At 41.0% G+C, this 20,034-nt stretch overlaps 2 protein-coding genes and 2 long non-coding RNA genes across 4 annotated transcripts; 3 read left to right on the top strand and 1 right to left on the bottom strand.

Annotated features, from left to right (window-relative positions):
* The first annotated feature begins 4,024 nt into the window (after positions 1 to 4,024).
* On the top strand, positions 4,025 to 9,340 carry LOC123114753 (uncharacterized). The gene is made up of 3 exons (XM_044536176.1): positions 4,025 to 4,240; positions 4,844 to 5,354; positions 7,737 to 9,340. Exons 1-3 carry the CDS (start codon positions 4,227 to 4,229, stop codon positions 8,043 to 8,045), a joined length of 834 nt encoding a protein of 277 aa, XP_044392111.1. The 5' UTR covers positions 4,025 to 4,226; the 3' UTR covers positions 8,046 to 9,340.
* Positions 5,559 to 7,437, bottom strand: LOC123111457 (uncharacterized). Its single transcript, XR_006454447.1, has 4 exons — positions 6,721 to 7,437; positions 6,621 to 6,653; positions 6,095 to 6,266; positions 5,559 to 6,009 (listed from the first exon to the last, which is right to left on the bottom strand). It is a non-coding gene; the product is annotated as an uncharacterized lncRNA (long non-coding RNA).
* A 2,813-nt stretch (positions 9,341 to 12,153) lies between the features above and the next one.
* On the top strand, positions 12,154 to 14,876 carry LOC123114752 (caffeoylshikimate esterase). Its single transcript, XM_044536175.1, has 9 exons — positions 12,154 to 12,439; positions 12,620 to 12,713; positions 12,846 to 12,878; positions 13,100 to 13,199; positions 13,600 to 13,646; positions 13,913 to 14,043; positions 14,219 to 14,356; positions 14,448 to 14,546; positions 14,649 to 14,876. The coding sequence occupies exons 1-9, from the start codon at positions 12,410 to 12,412 to the stop codon at positions 14,874 to 14,876; spliced, it is 900 nt and encodes a 299-aa protein (XP_044392110.1). The 5' UTR covers positions 12,154 to 12,409.
* Positions 14,877 to 17,159: 2,283 nt separating this feature from the next.
* Positions 17,160 to 19,572, top strand: LOC123111456 (uncharacterized). Its single transcript, XR_006454446.1, has 3 exons — positions 17,160 to 17,320; positions 17,627 to 17,781; positions 17,884 to 19,572. It is a non-coding gene; the product is annotated as an uncharacterized lncRNA (long non-coding RNA).
* The last annotated feature ends 462 nt before the right edge of the window (positions 19,573 to 20,034 follow it).

Here is a 20,034-nt window from a genome sequence, read left to right as displayed (position 1 = left end):
GCAAAGGGGGTATGGGCCAGATGGGCTACATGGGTTTGATGGTGGCGAGTAGTGTACTACATGCCCGCCACTTGTCACAGTCATAGAGTTTTGGTGGGTTTTCTCACATGAAGATGGGAGGTTGAATTTGTGTTTTTTCGTATACTTGTATTTTCAAAATGATTTATCTCTTAAACTGTGTGTTCAAATCATGAGCCTTTTTCATTGTTGTTTTTCTTGCGTTGAATCTTCAAAATTAGATCCTATGTTGAGAGGTTTCACTGAATTTTTTAAAGCAAATTTGTGCATCCAGCATGACATAAACTATGCTCCCAAGTGTTTTGCATCAATAGACGCGCTACGCACATGGGCTCCGCCCGACTAGGCTTGCCCAATGCAGCCACGAGCACCAAGTAGGAATGAACTATACCGAGTCAGCTATTGTAGAGATCAGGTTATGCGAACCAGACACTTTAGCGACCGATTCATTATAGCGAACTGTTTTTTGATCTTTTTTTTCAAACATTTTATGAAAACACAAACATTTTTTGAAATTTCTTATTATTTTTGGTAAATGCAAACACATTTTGAAGTTCCATTTTTTCGGAAATTGGGAACTTTTTTCTAAAACATGAACAAATTTTGAAAATTCCCAAACATGTAAACATGTTTTTTTATCCTAAACATTTGTTTGAAAACATGAACATAGTTTGAAAATACAAATATTTTAAAAATTTGTAACTATTCTTTGCAAACACACACATTTTTTGAAATTTGGAACTTACCTAAAATTCAAACAAGTTTGAGTTTTTTTCAACATTTTTGGAAAACAAGAAGATTTTTTGAAATTGTGAATATTTTTTATAAAATCACAATCATTTTCTGAAATCATGATATTTTGGAAAAATTAAAATTAAAATAAAATAAACATAAAAAACCAGTAAAGAAAACACATAGAAAAATAATTTGTTATGGAACCTTCTCAAAGGTTCCCAAAACCGGTAGAAAATCATACACTATGCTACGTTAAGTAGTCCGGTCCACCAGAGCGCTCGTCTCCCTCACCTTTGAGAAGGGGAGCTCCTAGTCTGCGCTGTTAGCACTGATTAAGGATGTTGGCGCTCGCAGGGACGCGTAGCAGGCCGGCCCATTTGTTCTGTTTTCTTTCTGGTAGAAACTGCAAAAAAGAGGCGCAGTGGGAGAAAACAGAATCGAACACGGGACCACGCCCTTCATCATTTACTTCCTTTTATTTATTTTGACCAGATCGCGATGCCCCCGGTGTGGGAAGCTTCCCAAACAGTTTTTTCTTCCTTTTTCTCTTTTTCTGTAACGGTTTTCTTCACCATTTTACTTTCCTTTTTGTTCTAAATGCGTGTAGTTTCCCAAAAAAAGACACTTTTCTAAAAAAAATCACAAACATTTTTCAAATTTTAAAACAAATCATTGGTGTTTTCTAAAAAGTTTGTCAAATCTGAAAAAAAGTTCATGGAATTTGAGAAAACTTTATCATAATTGGAAAAAGTTCATCGAATCTGAGAAAAGTTCATCGAATTTTAGAAAAGTTCATCATAATTATAAAAAGTTCATCATAATTATAAAAAATTCATCGGATTTGAAAAAAGTTCATCAATTTTGAAAAAGGTTCAACGGATTTGAAAAAAACTTCATAATTGTTTTTAAAATATTTCATCAAATTTGAGAAAAGTTCATGGAATTTGAAAAAGTTCAACAAATATGAAAATAATCATCAATTTTTTAAAAAAAATCAACACTTTTGTAAAAAGTTCATCAATTTTGAAATAGGTTCATCGAAATTGAAAACAAAAGTTCATCAATTTAGAAAAAAAGATAATGAATTTTTATAAAATAATCATCAAATTTGAAAATAGTTCACATTATTTGAAAAATGTTCATCGAAATTGAAAAATGTTAATAGATTTAGAAAAATTCATCGAATTTCAGAAAAGTTCACGGAGTTTGAAAAAAATTCATTGAATTTGAAGAAAAAATTTAACAAATTTGAAACAAGAATCATCAAACGACGAAGAAGAAGAAGAAGAAAAGAAAATAGAAACAAATAGAAAAAATAGGAAAAAGGAAAAGGAAGAAAGAAAAAAGAAAACGGAAATAAGTAAAGAGGGAAAAGATGTATGTTGACAGATTAGGTAACGTGGTGTGATGCCTAACGCAGCGTGCCTCGATGTGGAGATCGCTTGTTCGATCCCTCGTGGTGTTTCTTTTTTTGCTTTGTAAAAAGCAGAGATGGGCCGGCCCAGCAGGGGGCGCTGCAGGCGCCCGTTTGCAAAATACACATTAACGGGCGCCTGCAGCGCCAAATAGGATTTGCCTTTGAGAAGGACTAGCAGGAATGGTCCACAAATGTTCTGGCCAAGCCCGCTAACGCATTGCCGCGCGACTGGTAACTGGGCCGGCCCTTAAACGCGTAGATGTGCAGCGATTTATTTTTATATAAATCGATGAAATCACTAATTAATGAGTACTTATTGCAAAGATCACTCCCATCTTCTCAGGTTGCGACAAGTGGCGCGCTGCATGTGCACCATTTGTCGCAACCTGTGAGTTTTTCCTTTTTTCGTAGATTCATTTATTCAAAATGTTTTATCTCTTAAACCATGCGTCCAAATCTCAAACCGTTTTCGTCATTAGATTCCTCGTGTCGAGATCTTCAAAACTAGATCCCATGTCGGTAAGTTTTGATGAACTTTTTTTTATGAAAAAACCAAACCGGGAGCACGTGTTTTTCCCTTTCCGAAAGAGGCACGCCTGTGCCTCTCGCGAAATCACAACCGTGCCTCTCGCGGACGGGAAAAAAGAAGAGAAAATGTGGTTTTTCGTTTCTGAGGAGGCACGGCCGTGCCTCTTGCGAAAGCGCCTCTAGCGGAAGTAAAACCGTGCCTCTCTCGGAAGGAAAAAAACAGGAAACACGTTTTGTTTCCGTTTCCAAGAGGCACGGTCGTGCCTCTCGCGAAAGCACAATCGTTCCTCTCGCGGAAGCAAAACCGTACCTCTCGCGAAAGAAAAAAATTCTAAAAAATGCGTTCTTTTCGTTTTTGAGAGGTACGGCCATGCCTCTCGTGAAAACACAATCGTGTCTCTCGCGGAAGCAAAACCGTGCCTCTCGCGAAAACATAATCGTGCCTCTCGCGGAAGCAAAACCATGCCTCTCGCGAAAACACAATCGTGCCTCTTGCGGAAGCAAAATCGTGCCTCTTGCGAAAGGAAAAAACAAACAAAAAACATGTTTTTTTCGTTTCCGAAAGGCACGGCCGTGACTCTCGCTAAAGCAAAACCATGACTCTCACGAAAAAAAACAGATTTTTTCGCGCAAAAAGTATTTTTTTTTTGTCCAAAAGATAAGGAAGACCGATGAAAAACCGAAACGTAAAAAAAACAAAAAAGAACGTTCAAAAAGCCAAAAATGCGTGCGGAAAAAGAAACAAAATTCGGAGGGAGCGACTAGATCGCGACACGTGGAGGGCCGCTGAGAGCGCGCCAAATAGCGCTGATTGTTGTGAGGCTCCCGAAGGAACGCTCGTCAACTAGTATAGAAAATAAAAAATCAAACCTCTCTCTTTTCTAAAAATAAAAAATAAAAAAATCGAACCTCTCTCCCTCAAAAAAAAGAAGAAGCGATCGGATGGGGAGCAGGGGAGGGCACGCCGCGCCACCTTGTGCGTGCGCCGCCGGTGGGGAGGTTGGGTCTCGCGGGCGGCTCTCGATTGTTCGCAGGGCCGATGACACATGAACCGGAACAGAATAAGACAAGCCATGCTAGGTAGTATCCGGAGTATATATGTAGGATCGATCAAGATTCCTCCATAATCGAGAAAATTGAATATTTGCCACTTTCAATACGTGGCTTCTCAAAATTGCCACTTTCAAGATGGGCTTCGCAAAATTGTCACTTTGCTCATTGGCTCCTTGATTACCATACCACTTCCCTCCTTTTTGTGATTTTCCTTTTTCCTTTTCCATTCATAAGCAGGGGAAAAGACCAAACTGCCCCTGATTATATACACGTAAGTAGTATCCACGTTCTAATTAATACTAATTGATACGAGACCAGCGCACCGGCCGCCAAGAATATCGTTTGTGTTGCCCCTGATTCTTCTCGACGGCAGAGTGCCGCAGATGGCTTAGACCTCGCGTGCCGCCGATCTTCTCGACATCCCGTGCCGCCGATCTCGTCAACGCCGTGTGCCGCTGTTCTCGTCGCCGCGTTCATGGATTCTGGGCGGTATCGTATTGAGCCTTACTCTGTTCTGTTCAAAAATCTGTAGCGATTGATCTCTCCTTGCATGGCTCGTTAACAAAGCACTGCATCATGTGAGTATGGAATCTGCGGAAACTACAATCGTGATTCCTAAACTGCTCCCTGCTAGGTGAAACGATAGCCTACATCCACAGTTTACATCTAATTCTGATAGCCTATATCTAAATCAAGAAAGGGTGGGAAAGGTCGTTGTTATCTGGCATCTAATTCTGGGAGCAGTACTAGATATAGTAAGAATGCAAAAAAGAAAGTGATGTGTATTCAGTAAAGTAGAAAGAGCAGAGTCGTCACAACCACTAGTTCAACAGAGCCGAACCTTGAAAGACTTATTTCTTCCTGAAATCATAATGAGAGGTAAAAGTTATCCTAATTGTAAAGGCAGTAGAATTTTGAAATAGTAGAATTTTCGAATCATCATGCATCAATGAATAAGGGAAATAGTAAACAATCTGGAGGAATTTATGTTCAGCTACATATATGCTTTGTAAAAATATGATCGTGACTTTTGACATGTTTATAACCGCTAACCCAAACTTGTGTTCATGTTTTCTTAATTGTTTCAAGTAGGCATGACCCAGAGGTCGCGTTGGGGAGCAGTACTGAGGATCCATCGTTACAGGTTGAGGCAACGTCAATTTCAGAAGTCGATTGGGATAACTTGCAAATAGTGGAGACACATGATGAAGAAGGTAGAATTGAACTACTGAGTGAGGATCAGTTATGTGAAATTTTGGGCTTGCAGGATGAAGAAGAGAAAAAAGGTAAGAGTGAACCAAAGGGTCGTAAAATGGTTGAGCAGGGCAGTGACAATGATGGTGCTGCCATTCCTGTTAGTGATGTCATACCAAATGAGGTAGTGATTACATATGATAAGGACCACCCAAAAATGGACCTTGGCACAATGTACCCATCAATGAAGGAATTTAGGTTAGCAGTGAGGCAATTTTTCATCAATGAGGAGTTTGATATAGGCACAGAGAAGTCGGATAAAAAGAGATTTAGAGGGTTCTGCAAGTCAAGTGAGGATTGTCCTTGGAGGATTGTTGGCAGCCTACAGGATGATAAATGTACTGTAAAGGTGAAATATGGCTAACTATATAACCTCCATTCATTATTTAATTTTTATATCTCTGTGTATGTCTATTTACTATACTAGAGGATGACCCGCGCATTGCTGCGGAACCATTGTGACGACTATGTTGTCAGATAAAAATTCAGAAGAACAAAATAAGATACTCTCATTGTATCATATACTCTAGCAAGTGTTCACAAAAGATTAGATGATGTCGGACATATCATCAAAAAATATTGCTGCTAAGAATACAATACATATGTAAGAATGAACTAAAAAAATACATATGCAAGAATGAACTCCACGGCCAAGGACTGGAATGCCACAATACCTATCAGACCTGTATATGAACCACTGAATGTTGCTCTCTGAAAATCCCTGAAGGTTACATTTTCAATGGCAAAAGTGAAGCACTGAAAGCTAGTAAAGGACTAAATCTGTGAAGGAGGACAAAATTGAGAGCCGTAGACTATGACCACCAACGCCAAGCCAGGAATTTCAATCTCCTTTAACAATTAACAATACATAAAACACCCAACTCTCACAAATGATTTTTTCATCCATCACTGAAGTGAATTCCCTTCGATCTCACATAAAAGCTAAGCTCCACCATAACTCAGGAAGTCAGAAAATAGGGTGCATCTACACAATAAATAATCACCTGAATGACATCATCAGGATCCATTAAAGAACTGAAATTGCGTTAATGCATAACAGTGCGCAGAAGGAAACCACTGGATACTCACCCGGATGTGGGCATGATTACATGCGCTAGCTGCAGTAAATTGCTGCTCCGAATCAGGTGAGCAAAGATGGCGGCAGGGCTTATCTCGTGTGGAATGATCGAGATACCACCAGATAACTCTGTAGCAAGCGGATGGGGCTGATTTCTATGTGCATAACTCTGGTACCTCCACCCTGTATAGAATAGAAGAATAAGGGAAAAAGTAGTTGACTCACATATACTGTATATGCCAACCTAAAGTCATCCAAGCCTTTCTTTAATCTTAAGTAGTGATCATGACTGGCATATGTAAAAAGAGTAGTAAGTTGTGGTCCTGACTCCTGAGTATTAGATGATTTGTTCGAGCCAATAGATTGCATGGAATGGTAGGAATGATATGCCATTGCTGTCCTATACGTACTGAAACAAATATAGGCACATATCATGTGTTAATCCAATTCAAACAATAAATTTCAGAGATGGGAAACTTGTTTTAACGCGAGCAAGAAGAGACCTATGCAGGATGAAACACAAATAGCCCTCAATACCTGCAGCAGATTTTGGAGCAGCCTGCGGCAAATCTGACAAAAAATAGATAAAACGTTAGATTGATGAAGTAGGGAAGGCCGAAGAACGATCTGAACTCACCACGCGTCGGGAAGTTGCGGTGGATGATGGCAGTCGAGCCTGGTATTTAAAGGCGAGCCAACAGTTCAATTGTCGTCATCAATTTTTTTTCTGGATTTGTGCCATTGTGCGTTGCCGCCGTTCGTTTCTTTTACCTCTGCAAGTAGCAGTGCTTGATTTACATGACCATACATAACAAACGACAAAGCAGGCCTTTACCTTCTTGTAGCTTCTGCTGTTGCAGTGGGATGAAAAACACGGGCATGCCATTGAGCGATCTTCTTCCACCCCTCGTGGTACAGGAACAACTCGTTACTGTCATTGGGAGCAGGAATGGGACGTAGGTCGGCTACATGTCGGTCCATGTGGTACCCGTTAGGAGCCAGCCGCACCAGCTTTTTGAGGGGCGCCAGCCCGCGAGCGTGATCCAGGCGGAGAAGAAGAGCACGCCCCCCAGCCTGCAGTTTCGCCAAATCCACCCAAGGGAGACGACAGGGGATCATTCGAATAAAATGCCACCGATCGTCACCACGAACTTAGTGCAGAGAACGCAATCGCCCCAGCCTGCAGTTGTTGCCGATCCACCCATGGGTGGTGTGTGTTCTGTGTGTGTGTGTGTGTGTTTGGGGGGGGGGGGGGGGGGACGAACTTGGCATGGAGCCGAAGAGAACGCGAGATTTGAGCAGAGACAGGGAGGAGGCGAGGTGGGAGATGAGGATAAGATGGTGCGTCTCGGCTCTTTCTTTTTTTGAGTGCGTCTCGGCTCTTAGTAGTACACTATCTCATCAGTTTTAGAAGACGAAGAGGGACGGATGTGCACTATAGAGCCTATCAGAATATGAATTGATCCCACTCAGATTATACCTAACGATTCTGGATTTTTTTGCTGAGGTGGAGGCTGCATGTGTTGAGAGAACGCTGATGTGGCATCGCGATGATGTGGACAGTGTGCATGTTGAGAGAATTGGTAATACTGGGGATCAACTTCTTAAGAATGTAAGATAACTTTCCTTCATTTTTAAATTCTATATGTGCAGGTCACAGTTTTAGTTGATCAACATGATTGTGTTTCAAGCAGCAGAGTGAAGACCATAACGCCATCGCAAGACTGGGTAGCTAACAAGGCTGTGAGTATCCTTAGGAGTTCACCTAATATGGGTGCTAAAGAATTACAGAAAAAGTTGCAAGAACAATCCAAAGTCACGATTCTATATGACACGGTCTGGAGGGGGAAAGAAAAAGCTCTTGCAGAGGTTTATGGTAAATGGGAAGAGAGTTTTGAGATGTTATATAAATGGAAGGCTGAGGTACCTGAAGAGGTCACCTGGAAGTGTTGTGGAGATTGAAGTACTGGAAATAGATGGTAATGTGTATTTTCATCGGTTTTTTTGTGCACTTAAAACATGCATTGATGGCTTTTTGGAAGGATGTAGGCCACATCTGAGTATAGATTCTACTGCATTGAATGGAAGGTGGAATGGCCATTTAGCCTCAGCTACGGCAGTTGATGGTCACAATTGGATGTATCCACTTGCTTTTGGGTTCATTGCATCTGAGACAGAAGACAATTGGACATGGTTTATGAATCAACTTAAGATGGCCATAGGAGATCCTCCACTGCTTGCAGTGTGCACAGATGCTTGCAAAGGCTTGGAGAATGCGGTGAAGAATGTGTTTCCCAATGCTGAACAAAGGGAATGTTTTTACCATCTTATGAAGAATTATTCAAAAAGGTTCCATGGCTTTGGAAGGATGTACCCTGCAGCAAGGGCTTATAGGGAAGATGTGTTCACTGAACATATGGCAGCAATCATTAAACAATCAGATGAGGTATGGAAATGGTTGAGTCAGTACCACACTCTGAAGTGGATGAGGTGTGTTTTCAATCCAGATATCAAGTGTGACTATATCACTAATAATGTAGCAGAGGTTTTTAACAACTGGATCTGAGACATTAAGGATTTACCTGTTGCTGAACTAGCTGATAAGATTAGAGAGATGATCATGCTTTTGTGGAGGAAGAGGAGAAGGATTGGAGAAAGGCTACCACCTGGACGTATACTACCGGCAATTATGGTTCAGTTGAGAGCAAATACTATAGGTTTGGGGCACTTAAAAGTAGTGGAATCTGCTAATTGGAGTGCAGAGGTGTGGGATAATAGCAAGAACTGTGAAAGGCATGTCGTGAAGCTAAATCAACAGACGTGTACTTGTCTTGAATGGCAGCATACTGGTAAGCCATGTCGACATGTCTTGGCCTTTGTGACATCCCAAAAGAGAGTAAACCTTGAACAATTTGTGCATGAGTACTACTCGGTGGACAGATTCAAGGCTGCTTATGGGAGAGAGATTGAGCCAATGACAGATAAATCACAATGGCCACGTGTGGAGCTACCATTTGTGGTGGGGGCACCACTTGCGAAAAGAAATAAAGGAAGACAAAGGAAATTGAGGATCAAAGGATGTCTTGAAGGTGGCCACAAGAAAAAAGGTGCCAATGATGCTCCCAAGGATGATAGCACTGCTCCCACCAATTCTAAGGGAAAGAAAATGATTAGAGGGCCAGTGACTTGCAAGAAATGTGGCGAAAAGGGTCATAGGCAAGCTAGTTACAAGTGTCCACTCAATGGAAGCAAAAAAAGGCAAGTGTTTTTCTTTCAGTCAAAGCTTAAATTATCACATCATGCCAAAAATAATTTTTTTTTTGTTGAATTGCAGGAAGAGGAAGCCTAGAAAGAACAGTACAAAAGCTAGGCCAGCTGAACCTAGCACCCCACAAAGACCTACTAGAGAACAAATATTGCAGGACAGTCCAAGCATGGTCACTAGAAGGTAAGCTGCAAATGTTCAGCAATGTCCAAATGGGGAACAAAAATACTTTATCTAAATGTGATAATATATATGTGTGCAGCCTCCTTGCTATCTTGTTGGGAGAGGGTAGTTCTTCACAAACCACTAGAACTACCCCAGAGAGGATGCCAACAGCAGCTCCACCAAAGAAGATGACCCCAAGTAGAATGCCAACAGCAGCTCCACCGAAGAAGATGACTCCAAAGAGGAAGCTACCAGTTGGATGAATGATCTGTTTGAGATGGCATTATGTCAGATGTGAACAAGTACTTTCAATATGCTTGTTATGAAGAAGTGAACTCACTAGTAGTTCTACTCAGTGTGTTGCTTATGTGAAATATTAACTCACAATTTCAATGAGCTTGGAACTCAAAATTTAAGTGAGTCGTGAGATGCAACAAATTATGCCCAGTTTATGTCTCATTATTATTCTTCTCATGTCGACGTACTGTGTGGATATATAGCAGATTATGCTTAGTTTTTGTCGTTTAAAGTATGGTTGTTCCATAATTGTGGTCTGGTCAATACACTCATATTGTAGAAATTTGTGGTCTGCTGTGTGGATATAAATATCCAACATTTAGCTAGAGTACATCCTTCAAACAAAATGAGAGAATGTCAGGTACAGTCATATAACCAGCAGCACATTTGGGAACGTCTTGCATTCTGACTCAAATTCAGGACAGTTGAGAACATCTTGCATTCCGATGAAAATTTAGGTAGGAAAATGGATACCGAAGCAACCCAGGGAACTGAAAAATAGTACTATATCATACATCTGGTGATATAGCGTCATAGTTTTAAATGCCATAAAACAATCTTGTATGAATCCTAACAGAACAATCTCGTAAGATCTAATTTCAGCAATCATCCCATCTTCTCTTATTGCTTGCTCTCTCAACTTCAACACTGAAGAAGACAACATATGGGGAGCAGCAGCTGCCCTCTGCTCTGCTCTTATGCGAATTCTCTGCCGCAGGACCGTGGCGGCGATGCTCGCCGACGCGCTGGGCTGCGGCTTCGTCGAGGCGGACGACCACCACTCCCACACCAACAAAGGCACTACCTGCAGTGCCATGTCTGAAGCTTCTTCACCTGAGAGCAAACTCTGAACTTCTGTGTCCCTTCCCTGCCCATGTCGAACAAAACAGAGAAGATGAGCAGGGGCGTCCCGCTCACGGACGAGGACCGCCTCCCGTGGCCGGAGTCGCTGCGCGACGCCATCAGAGAGCGGCTGGACCGCAGCGAGGACGTCGCCGTCAGCTGCTCGGCGCTGCGGCTCAAGTATCAGCCGAGCGGCGAGACCGGGACGAGCGGCGAGACCGGGACGAGCGGCGCGAGTGCCGTGCAGGCGGCCGGACTGAGCGGCTATGGCGCACGGGCATAAGAGCGACCGGCGATAGCGGTCGGGCCGAGCGAGCGACGACGGCGACCGGGCAGGCGGCGTCAGCAGGTGCTTGTGTGGTTCGTTCTCTCCTCTGCTCGAACGAGAATACCAGATGCAGATAATCAGATCTCAGTACGTAGTATATTGTATACATAGAATCAGGGGGCAGTTTGGTCTTTTCCCATGCTTATAAATAAAAAAGAAAAAGGAAAATCACTAAAAGGAGGGAAGTGATATGGTAATCAAGGAGCCAAAGAACAAAGTGGCAATTTTGCGAATCCCCATCCACTTGAAACTAGTCCACGGTTCTTTCTCCCAATGATATAATAAATATCATCATCATCATCATTATATCATTAATAACTTATCATCATAATACATCATTGTCATATAACACCTCCTCATGATAATTGTTTTCATCAATGAGACATCACATACAAGTTGGTCACTAGACAAAATCACAACTACTCATCATCATCAACTCTCATAAACATATTGTACCTCATAGGAGAAAGTGGCAATTTTGAGAAGCCACGTATTGAAAGTGGCAAATATTCAATTTTCTCTCCATAATCACGGAAAACAAACCAGGTTCTTAATCTGCTGGTGCCTATACGTCTCCTCGCCGCCGGCCGGCCTGCATGCGTACATACATATTCTTCTCCCATCTTCTGGAGAATCTGTACCTTGCTACCAACGCATCAAGTAACATGTTCGGGTTCGTCTTTCTGAACCTGCACTGAATAATTCAATATGCTGGATTTTTGTCTGAATCAACAACACAAAGTCAAACAAATGGGGACACATTTGTGTGTATCTGGATGTTCACTGTTCAAAGAACAGACTTCCCTGCTAATTCTTGCACATATTTTGTTTTCTCCTTTTGCGAAACGCGACAGTAGGGCGTGATAACAACTGAGCAACGACCAACAGTTTTGGACTGTGCGCTGCACATCACAGCTCCAGCTCCAGGTCTTATCTTATATACATCGCATTTAATTCAAGTCAGAGCAAATGGGCCGATCATGATGTATATATGCCACACGTTCATTGACATGGACTCGTCAGTTGATCAGCAACATGTGTTTAAAACGCAATTCTCTGGCATTTTTCCTGACCAAACAATGACAGATAGAACGAAAACAACCGATTATCTTGTGCCACACACGGGGTACAACTAGTTTTCTTCCCATTATTTAACCACAAAAAAACTCAGACCTAATCTAGGATGGCCTAACTGAGGTAGGTAGTTCAAACTAAACTTAGCCTTGTTGGTTAAAATTGATCACTCCTAGACCATACATGCCGCAACTTCATGCATGGATATAAAGAACACCATCCATGAACAAAATGAGAACTGTCCACAGATCTGGACGTATATATAACGACCGCTCTTTTTTTTAAATCACTTCTTAATGTCTGAGTTTTGCACATATACATTAGCCATGAAGTCATCGTTTTCTATCAAGAGCAATGGCCAATGGTGATATCAAATATCAAGAGGTTAGTTGGTTTCATACAGAAACGAAGCCGCTAAATACATTATATATTCGTTCCTACCTTATGCTGAATCTTTTGTTTTGAAGGTGCATCCGGCATTGAGTTCTTTATTTATGTTTGATGTGATACTTTAATTTTGTATTAGCATGTTACTGAATGATCTGTTGGAAAAATTGGTTGCAGGAATATATTTCAAATGCACGAGGATTGAACCTCTTTACATGCCAATGGAGCCCTTCAAACTACGAACCAAAAGCTCTCATCTTCTTATGTCATGGTAAATTCATTTAGTTGAAATATATTGCATTCAAATTTAAAATACCATGATATTTACCAAAAGAACAGAACTCTGCAGTATTTTGCGTCATATAGTTTAACTGTACACGTGATGTTCTTGCTATATTTGTAGGATATGCCATGGAATGCAGCATTTCAATGAGAGGTAAATAGCATGACCATTTGGCCTTTATGTGCTTGTACTTAGCTAAAATATCAAACAAAATGGCCTCTGTGCTGATTCATAAATAATGGTACACAATTTTTTTTCAAATGTGATCATATACCCATGCATCAATCCCATTTTCATTTAGATTAATGCTAAAGAAGAACAACCAGATAAGTATTATAGAGTAGGGACAATAAATTAACGTCTTTTGTTCTCAGGCACCGGCACACGGCTGGCAAAGGCTGGATTTGCGGTGCACGGAGTGGACTATGAAGGCCATGGAAAGTCTTCAGGACTTCAAGGCTATATTAGCAATCTAAATGATGTCGTGGTCGAGATCAAGGCAGCAGGTGCCGAAGATACACAGGGCAGCACGGAGCTCGCTAGTGCAGCTCATGTGGTGGTCAGTGTGGAAGGAGCGGAACTCGCGGATTTTTGACCACAAGAGCTCGACGGAAGAACAGGTGCTGGATCGAATCAAGAATGATCTCATTGATTGGACGTTGGCAGGCAAGCATAAGGTGGCCCTAATGATCCACAGACCTAGGGAACCAGATTAATTTTTGTGCTGTTGGTAGGCTAGTAATGGGGTTCAGACTGTAATTCGGTGGCTGGATACTAGCTTTGTATCCTGGGTAACTTGCTAGTTGCTATACCCCTGTAAAACTCTTTTCTAATTTCAATGAAATGCTGCATCATGCAGTCTTTTCGTCAAAAAAAATGATGTCGTGGCTGATTGCTTTACATACTTTGCAAGTGTTTGTGGTATGTTTTGTATATTACTAGTCTCATATATTCTATTACTTGCGTCATATAACTTGTAAAATCCACTCCAAATCTCCATAGTTATGTATTGTCTTCATTAGTAGTCATTCTGTTCATAAATAATCAGTAAGCATATGTTTATATAATGACCGGCATTTTTCATGATTATTGGCAGATATAGGTGATTTGTAGATGTCTAGAAAACTTTAAATCTTTTAAAAATGATAGTTAAAATCTTAAATGAAGTCATGTTCCCCTCATTATAGAGAAAGAGGAGCACATGAGAAAACGGAAGTTCTTGCTCGGTGAGTCCATGGGAGGAGCTATCGCATTGATGCTTCACAGGAAGGAACCTACCTTTTGGGATGGGGCCATTTTAGTCGCCCCCATGTGCAAGGTTAAGTGCCCAAGATTAGCTAATCTTGTCTTTGCTGCTAGTGTCATTTTGTTATTGTCCAGAATTTTTTGAGATCTACAATCTGCGCCCCCATGTGTTACCATGAATTGTTATATGTGGGTAAGTTCAACAATGCATGGTGGGACTTAATTATTGATGTGGTAACATGATGCAGATCGTAGAAGAAATGAAGCCTAGTCCCATGGTGATTACAATCTTAAGCAAGCTCAGCAATGTAATCCCTACATGGAGGATTATTCCTAATGAAGACATCATTGATAGGGCAATTAAAAGACAAGAATGGCGTGAAGAGGTAGAATGCTCAAGATCTAAATCATGCTACATTACTTTTTCTATCACTGAATCGTCTGCATCATTATAAAACAAATTATACATGTAATCAGGTCAGAAACAATCCTTATTGCTATAAAGGAAGGCCTAGACTAAAGACTGGTTACGAAATTTTTATGGCAAGCTTGGATATTGAAAGCAACCTTGAAAAGGTACGAGTAAGCTGCAGTATATTTATACATTGAACTGGTAATCCTTAAGTGTTTCCATAAATTGCTTGTAGTTCATCTAAATTGCTCACATTTTACAACAAGGTAACCCTGCCATTCATTATAGTCCACGGTGGTGCTGATGCTGTGACTGACCCAGCAGTAAGCGAGGCACTATATACACTAGCTGAGAGTAAAGACAAGATGTTGAAGCTCTACCCAGGGATGTGTCATGTTTTGACTTCCGGTGAACCAGAGAACAACATTGACATTGTGTTTTCAGATATCATTCAGTGGCTTGATGCGAGGGCATTGGTTCAAAAAGAATCATAACTAATATTACAGAGCCTAAAAATGTTAATATACTCCATGCCAAGGCAGTGGGTATAAGGTGACCCAGGGTGTGTGTATGTATATATTTGCTACAATGAGTCAAGATCTAGAATGTACTTACTTACATTAAATTGTAAAACTAATAGCTTAGTGCAAGTTCTTTTAGGGCAGAGCATGGTAGTTTTTTTGGAAGCATTGGATAGCAAGCTTCAATTTTTCTTGTTGTATCTTTTTTAGCAAATTTCGTGTTTAAATTCATGTTGTACATGTAAATAACAATTCATGTTCTACATGTAAATAACAATTCACAAAAGTTTACTCATATTGGGGGCTGTCTCTTCAACAGATTGTTCACGGTAAGAGATTCATGTGTTTCACTATGGAGAAGTACGCAAACATCATAAGTTTGTCATGTGAGGCCGCACTAGTAGAAAAACAGGCATTAAAGTCCCCCCCCCCTCGTGGCGAAGCGTCGGCGGGACCAACCCGGTCCCTGGCCCCCTCTTTCAAGTTTTTTTGCCAAATAGACTATCACCATATCTTTTCTATGTCATACACTCATCTGGCCCCTCTAAACTTTGCTTTACGCTCTGCCACTGCTCCCACCTAAGCAGTTGTGACCAGAGGAACAAAGTCGTATGTAATGTTGAACAATAGAGGTAGTTCCACATGAGTATCTGATTGCAGTTCAGAAACCATACGCAATACTTATTTATTGCACGCGGTTATGAAACGACACCACCTTTGAGAATACACGGTGGCAGTTGCAATTTTGAAACCGCCTCCAATACTTGAGAATACACGGTGGTGGTCGCAATTTGGAAACTGCCTCCAATACTTTGGTAACCAATCTGGCAGACTCTGATTTTGCTGGGAAATTGTCCATTCACTTGAGTGGGTAGTGTTGTCGCTCTTGACCATGCCGAGTGGGATGGCGGTTGTTGCTTGTCATCGATCTAAGGTGGAGGGTTGTCGCTGGTAATCGTTTTGAGGGGGAGGCTACTATTGTCGCTATCATTGATTTAAGATAGAGGGTTGTTGCCGGACACCATTTAGATGGGATGGATGCCACCGATCATCGATTTGGGGTGGATGGCTGTTGTCAGGCACCATTATGAGGGATGGCTGCTGCCAGTCATCGATTTGAAGTGGTGGGTTGTCGTCAGGCGCCATTTTTAGGGGGGGGGGCTTCTGTTATCCCTTTGTAATTGAATCGAAGGCACACACTCCCTCTGTTTTGATGTACTTTGCATGTTCCTTAAGTGAAGTTGATGTTATGCATGTGTAGATGAATTCAATGGTATTGATATTTGATATTGTATATGCTAATAAATATGACTACAACGTTGGGCAAAGTTTACAAAGAATTGTTGTAAAACAAAGTTAATGAAGAGTAAAATAAAAATATGTGCTACTATGTTAATTATATAATTATGATGCACATATACTTTCTTGTAATAGTAGGTTATTAATGTGGTGCTTTTGTTATGTTGCAGGCATGGATCGAGCTTGGATATACACCGAGAACCGTTTGAGAAATGAGTTCAAGGATGGGTTGTTAGGTTTTTTGGAAACAGCCGATCAAGATAGATTGAGAAGGGAAGGGAAAGGGACATTTTACCTATGTTTCGTGTCTGAAAATTGCAAAAATATTAAAAGCACTACAGAGATCCAGACACATTTGATCAAGAGGGGATTCATGTTGGGATATGCATGTTGGAGTAAACATGGTGAACATATAAATGCACATGGTGGTGACAGAGGGGAAAATGTGTTGAACATTACACATGATATTGACGTGATTAGTGGAATTGATGAGCTGATGCAGGACTCCCATCATACAGAAGATGTGTAACGACCAACTTGATAAGGTTTAGGCCTCCATGCTTAACACACCAGCCCCAGGACAGTTACCAGGATACACGGTATCGATAATACCAAACAGAAATGCATTATTCTAGTACATCGCAAGGATCCAAAATAATATTGTCCAACTCTAGCCCAAGGCTAGTCCAAATAAGTAGCATTACAACGGGAACACAAATTTAGGACAGTATAACCGATCCTAAAGCGAGCTCTCTCACGCCCTCAGTCATTTTGACCGTTGGATTACAGATTCAGATTGTTTATGGCCGTCAGATCATGTTTCAGCGCCAGTTTACTGCGACTGGGCCGCCTGTCCTAATGGCAGCTATTCTGGAAATTTTTTTGGAGGCCTGTCGTTGACTGGGCTTCAATGGCCCATTATATCATCTGTAGCCGAGGAGGCGACGCTAGCGGAACTGGTGGTCGAGGGGGTCGAGCGGATGCCAGCCGTCGTGAGGGATCTAGCGCTCAAGGGAGTTGATAAGACGGGTGCGACCGTGCGAGGCCACCGGCGGTCCAGGGGATCCAGCCAAGGCGAGGCGCCGGAGGGGATCCGGTGCTAGAGCGGCTGCATCCAGGTCAGTTCGCTCATCCTCCCCCTTCTCTATCAGGCCCTGAGAATCCCTAACCGAGCTGGCGGCAGCGGAAACGAGCCGGCGATGCCTCCGCTGAGGTTGCGGCGATGAAAACCGTGCTAGGTTTCCAGGTAGTCCTGGGCGGGGCGAGCGTGCGGCAAGGGCCACTGGTCTTTGGGACACATCTCCACATGCATAGCTCTGGCGGCAACGGCGCCGGTGACGGATGACGTCTCATCCTGCTCCTAGCCGACGACGGTGGATCAACGCCTATTTTAATTCAATCTTCCACACTTTTTCTTAGTACAGGGAACTCTTTGTGGGCAACCTGTTCTTCTCCATGGTGCTCCAGCAACTGCACAAGGAGGTCGGGCCTCTATTGGTGCTCTGCAGAATTCAGATTGGAGGTGATGGAGGGCACTGTACAAGAGAGGACATGTGTATGGGCAACAACAGTACATCAGGTCCCCCTATATTTCTTTCCGTTTCCGTTTCATGTACGAATCCTTCTTCCACCAAAAAAATTCTTTGTCCTGACATCCTTCCAATCTAATTTGTACATACAGCTAATGTTGTTGGCGGTGGTCAACTGATTTGAGCATATTTGTAGACTGGCAGGCGCGCGCCTGTACTGCCTGAGTCACCACTGGAGAGAGGATCTGAGAGGAGACGGGCAGATGCTCCAGACGATTCTGTACATTGAGCAGCTTCCTCTTCATCTATACCCAATATCTCTATTTCGAAATGTTCACATACTTGGTTCTCTCCCATGTGACATGTGACTAAAACTAAAATTAATATGTGCAACTGACAATGGGGCATCTCACGAGAATGGAAATTAATAGTCGTCATAGTAGCATGGATGCCATAGGGTTATTTTTCATCCCCATTCAAGTATTAGTTATTCCAAGCTTCTTAGCTCTATAATTTGGTAATCCTACTAACATCACTTAATTGAAATATTTTTGGTTTTTCTTATGCTCCGCTTGCAGGTAACAATGTACCTGAAAAGTCAAATATGCAACCTTTCACTCAAAGCCCTTAAAAATAAACTGGCAAGAATTTGGTATATATATTTTGTAATTAAATTTCTGTCTTATACTGCAACTTATATTATCAACATTTTTTCATGAGTTAAATTTCCTTTACTTGAAAACGAGCCACCTTTTCTAACACAGTAAAGCTATGTTTAGAAGTTTTCACTAATTAACTTTTGAAGGGATCTGAAACTAGGTTACCCACTATCACAAATAATGAATGCATCTGTACAATATTCAGTTGGGTACCTTCTTTTAGTTTGACTTTCATAATTTTGACAATTTTTTTAATTGAACTATGGATTGTTATTGTTGTTCCATGTATTTGTTATGCACTATTGTCCCACCTTATGTTACTTGCCAATATTGCAAAACATATGTTTTGGTGGAGCTATCTCAGTGACCTTGGTATGATTTTACCTTGTATAGTACAATTTGGATAGAAATATCATATGTAATCAGTAAGTTTGAATTTAAGTTTTCTGTTTATATTTCATTTGTTTCCTCAAAGGTTGAATTCACAAGATAATCCTATTTTCCAAGAGACCTTTTCATCGCCTCCAGACATGTGTTTCTCTGTAAGTACTAAACTGGTTTGGAAATTTTTATTTGTGGTCTGTCTAGGATGTCAAATCATTTTCTGTATGATAGTATTATCTGATCATGGGAAAATGACACACTTTTTCATTACCAGATATGTTATCTTACCATTAACTGTACTAAATCTGATGGTCTTAATTGGTGATTAGATTACTCCATGGCCTGCTAGCTTTTGGGGAGAAAATTATAACTGATCAGATTTAAAAAAATTCTAACCATTTCCATGGGAACAAGGGATTACGTATGTCGTTGCTTTACCTGGTACCATTTGTTTGTAGCCACAGCCCACAACTAGAAAAAAAAGTATCTTCATATTTTATGAGGTTTCTTGACTGTTGCAAATATTGGCATTCAGTCAATGTTCTAGGCTACTTGCATACAAGGTCTTTCTTCTTCTAAAAGTTGTTTTTTGCTAGGAAACAGCCTACTGTCACATATAATATTTTGACATGCCCTCACTAACCTAATTCGTTACCTTTTGATACCGCAACAAATTTGAAAAGATGTAAAGTAAGTGTGATTGACAACTCCTACGAGCTTTCTAATTCGACTCGTGTCTACCTCAGTATAAAGTTGTATGTCAGCGCTCTTTCCAATTTATTCCCATTTTCAAGAGAATGGGTAAAGTAGCTCCCTTGTGTACAATGTATTTCTTTGGCCGTACTGTTATCGCTTGTATGTCGTCAGTTTATTATGGACCAACTATTAAAAATATTGTATTTTTTAGTGAATGCATATGTCGAGTATACATATTGTACTACCATTATTTTTTATATAATTATACTTAAGAAGTTTAAAAATATATTTATATTACCCTTTTATCAAAATGAATGAGTGTGCGAACAGATTCTATGATTCAACTTACATCTGCAGATATATGGTTCAGCGTGTTATTTTACGTTGTTTATCCTAGAAGTACTACTCTACCGTGTTTTGTGGAATCATATATACTATTAAAATTTTTACCATTCTATTGATAAAATGGACGGGCGCAGCAACGCGCGCCATCAATGATCTAGTAAACTCTAAAGAACCCCACCTACGCCATAAGCGAACCAGGTCGAGGGGAGATTTGTGACC

The sequence above is a fragment of the Triticum aestivum genome, chromosome 5B (assembly GCF_018294505.1).
Source record: "Triticum aestivum cultivar Chinese Spring chromosome 5B, IWGSC CS RefSeq v2.1, whole genome shotgun sequence".
Taxonomy (NCBI): Eukaryota; Viridiplantae; Streptophyta; class Magnoliopsida; order Poales; family Poaceae; genus Triticum; species Triticum aestivum.
This window is presented reverse-complemented; position numbering and strand designations above follow the sequence as displayed.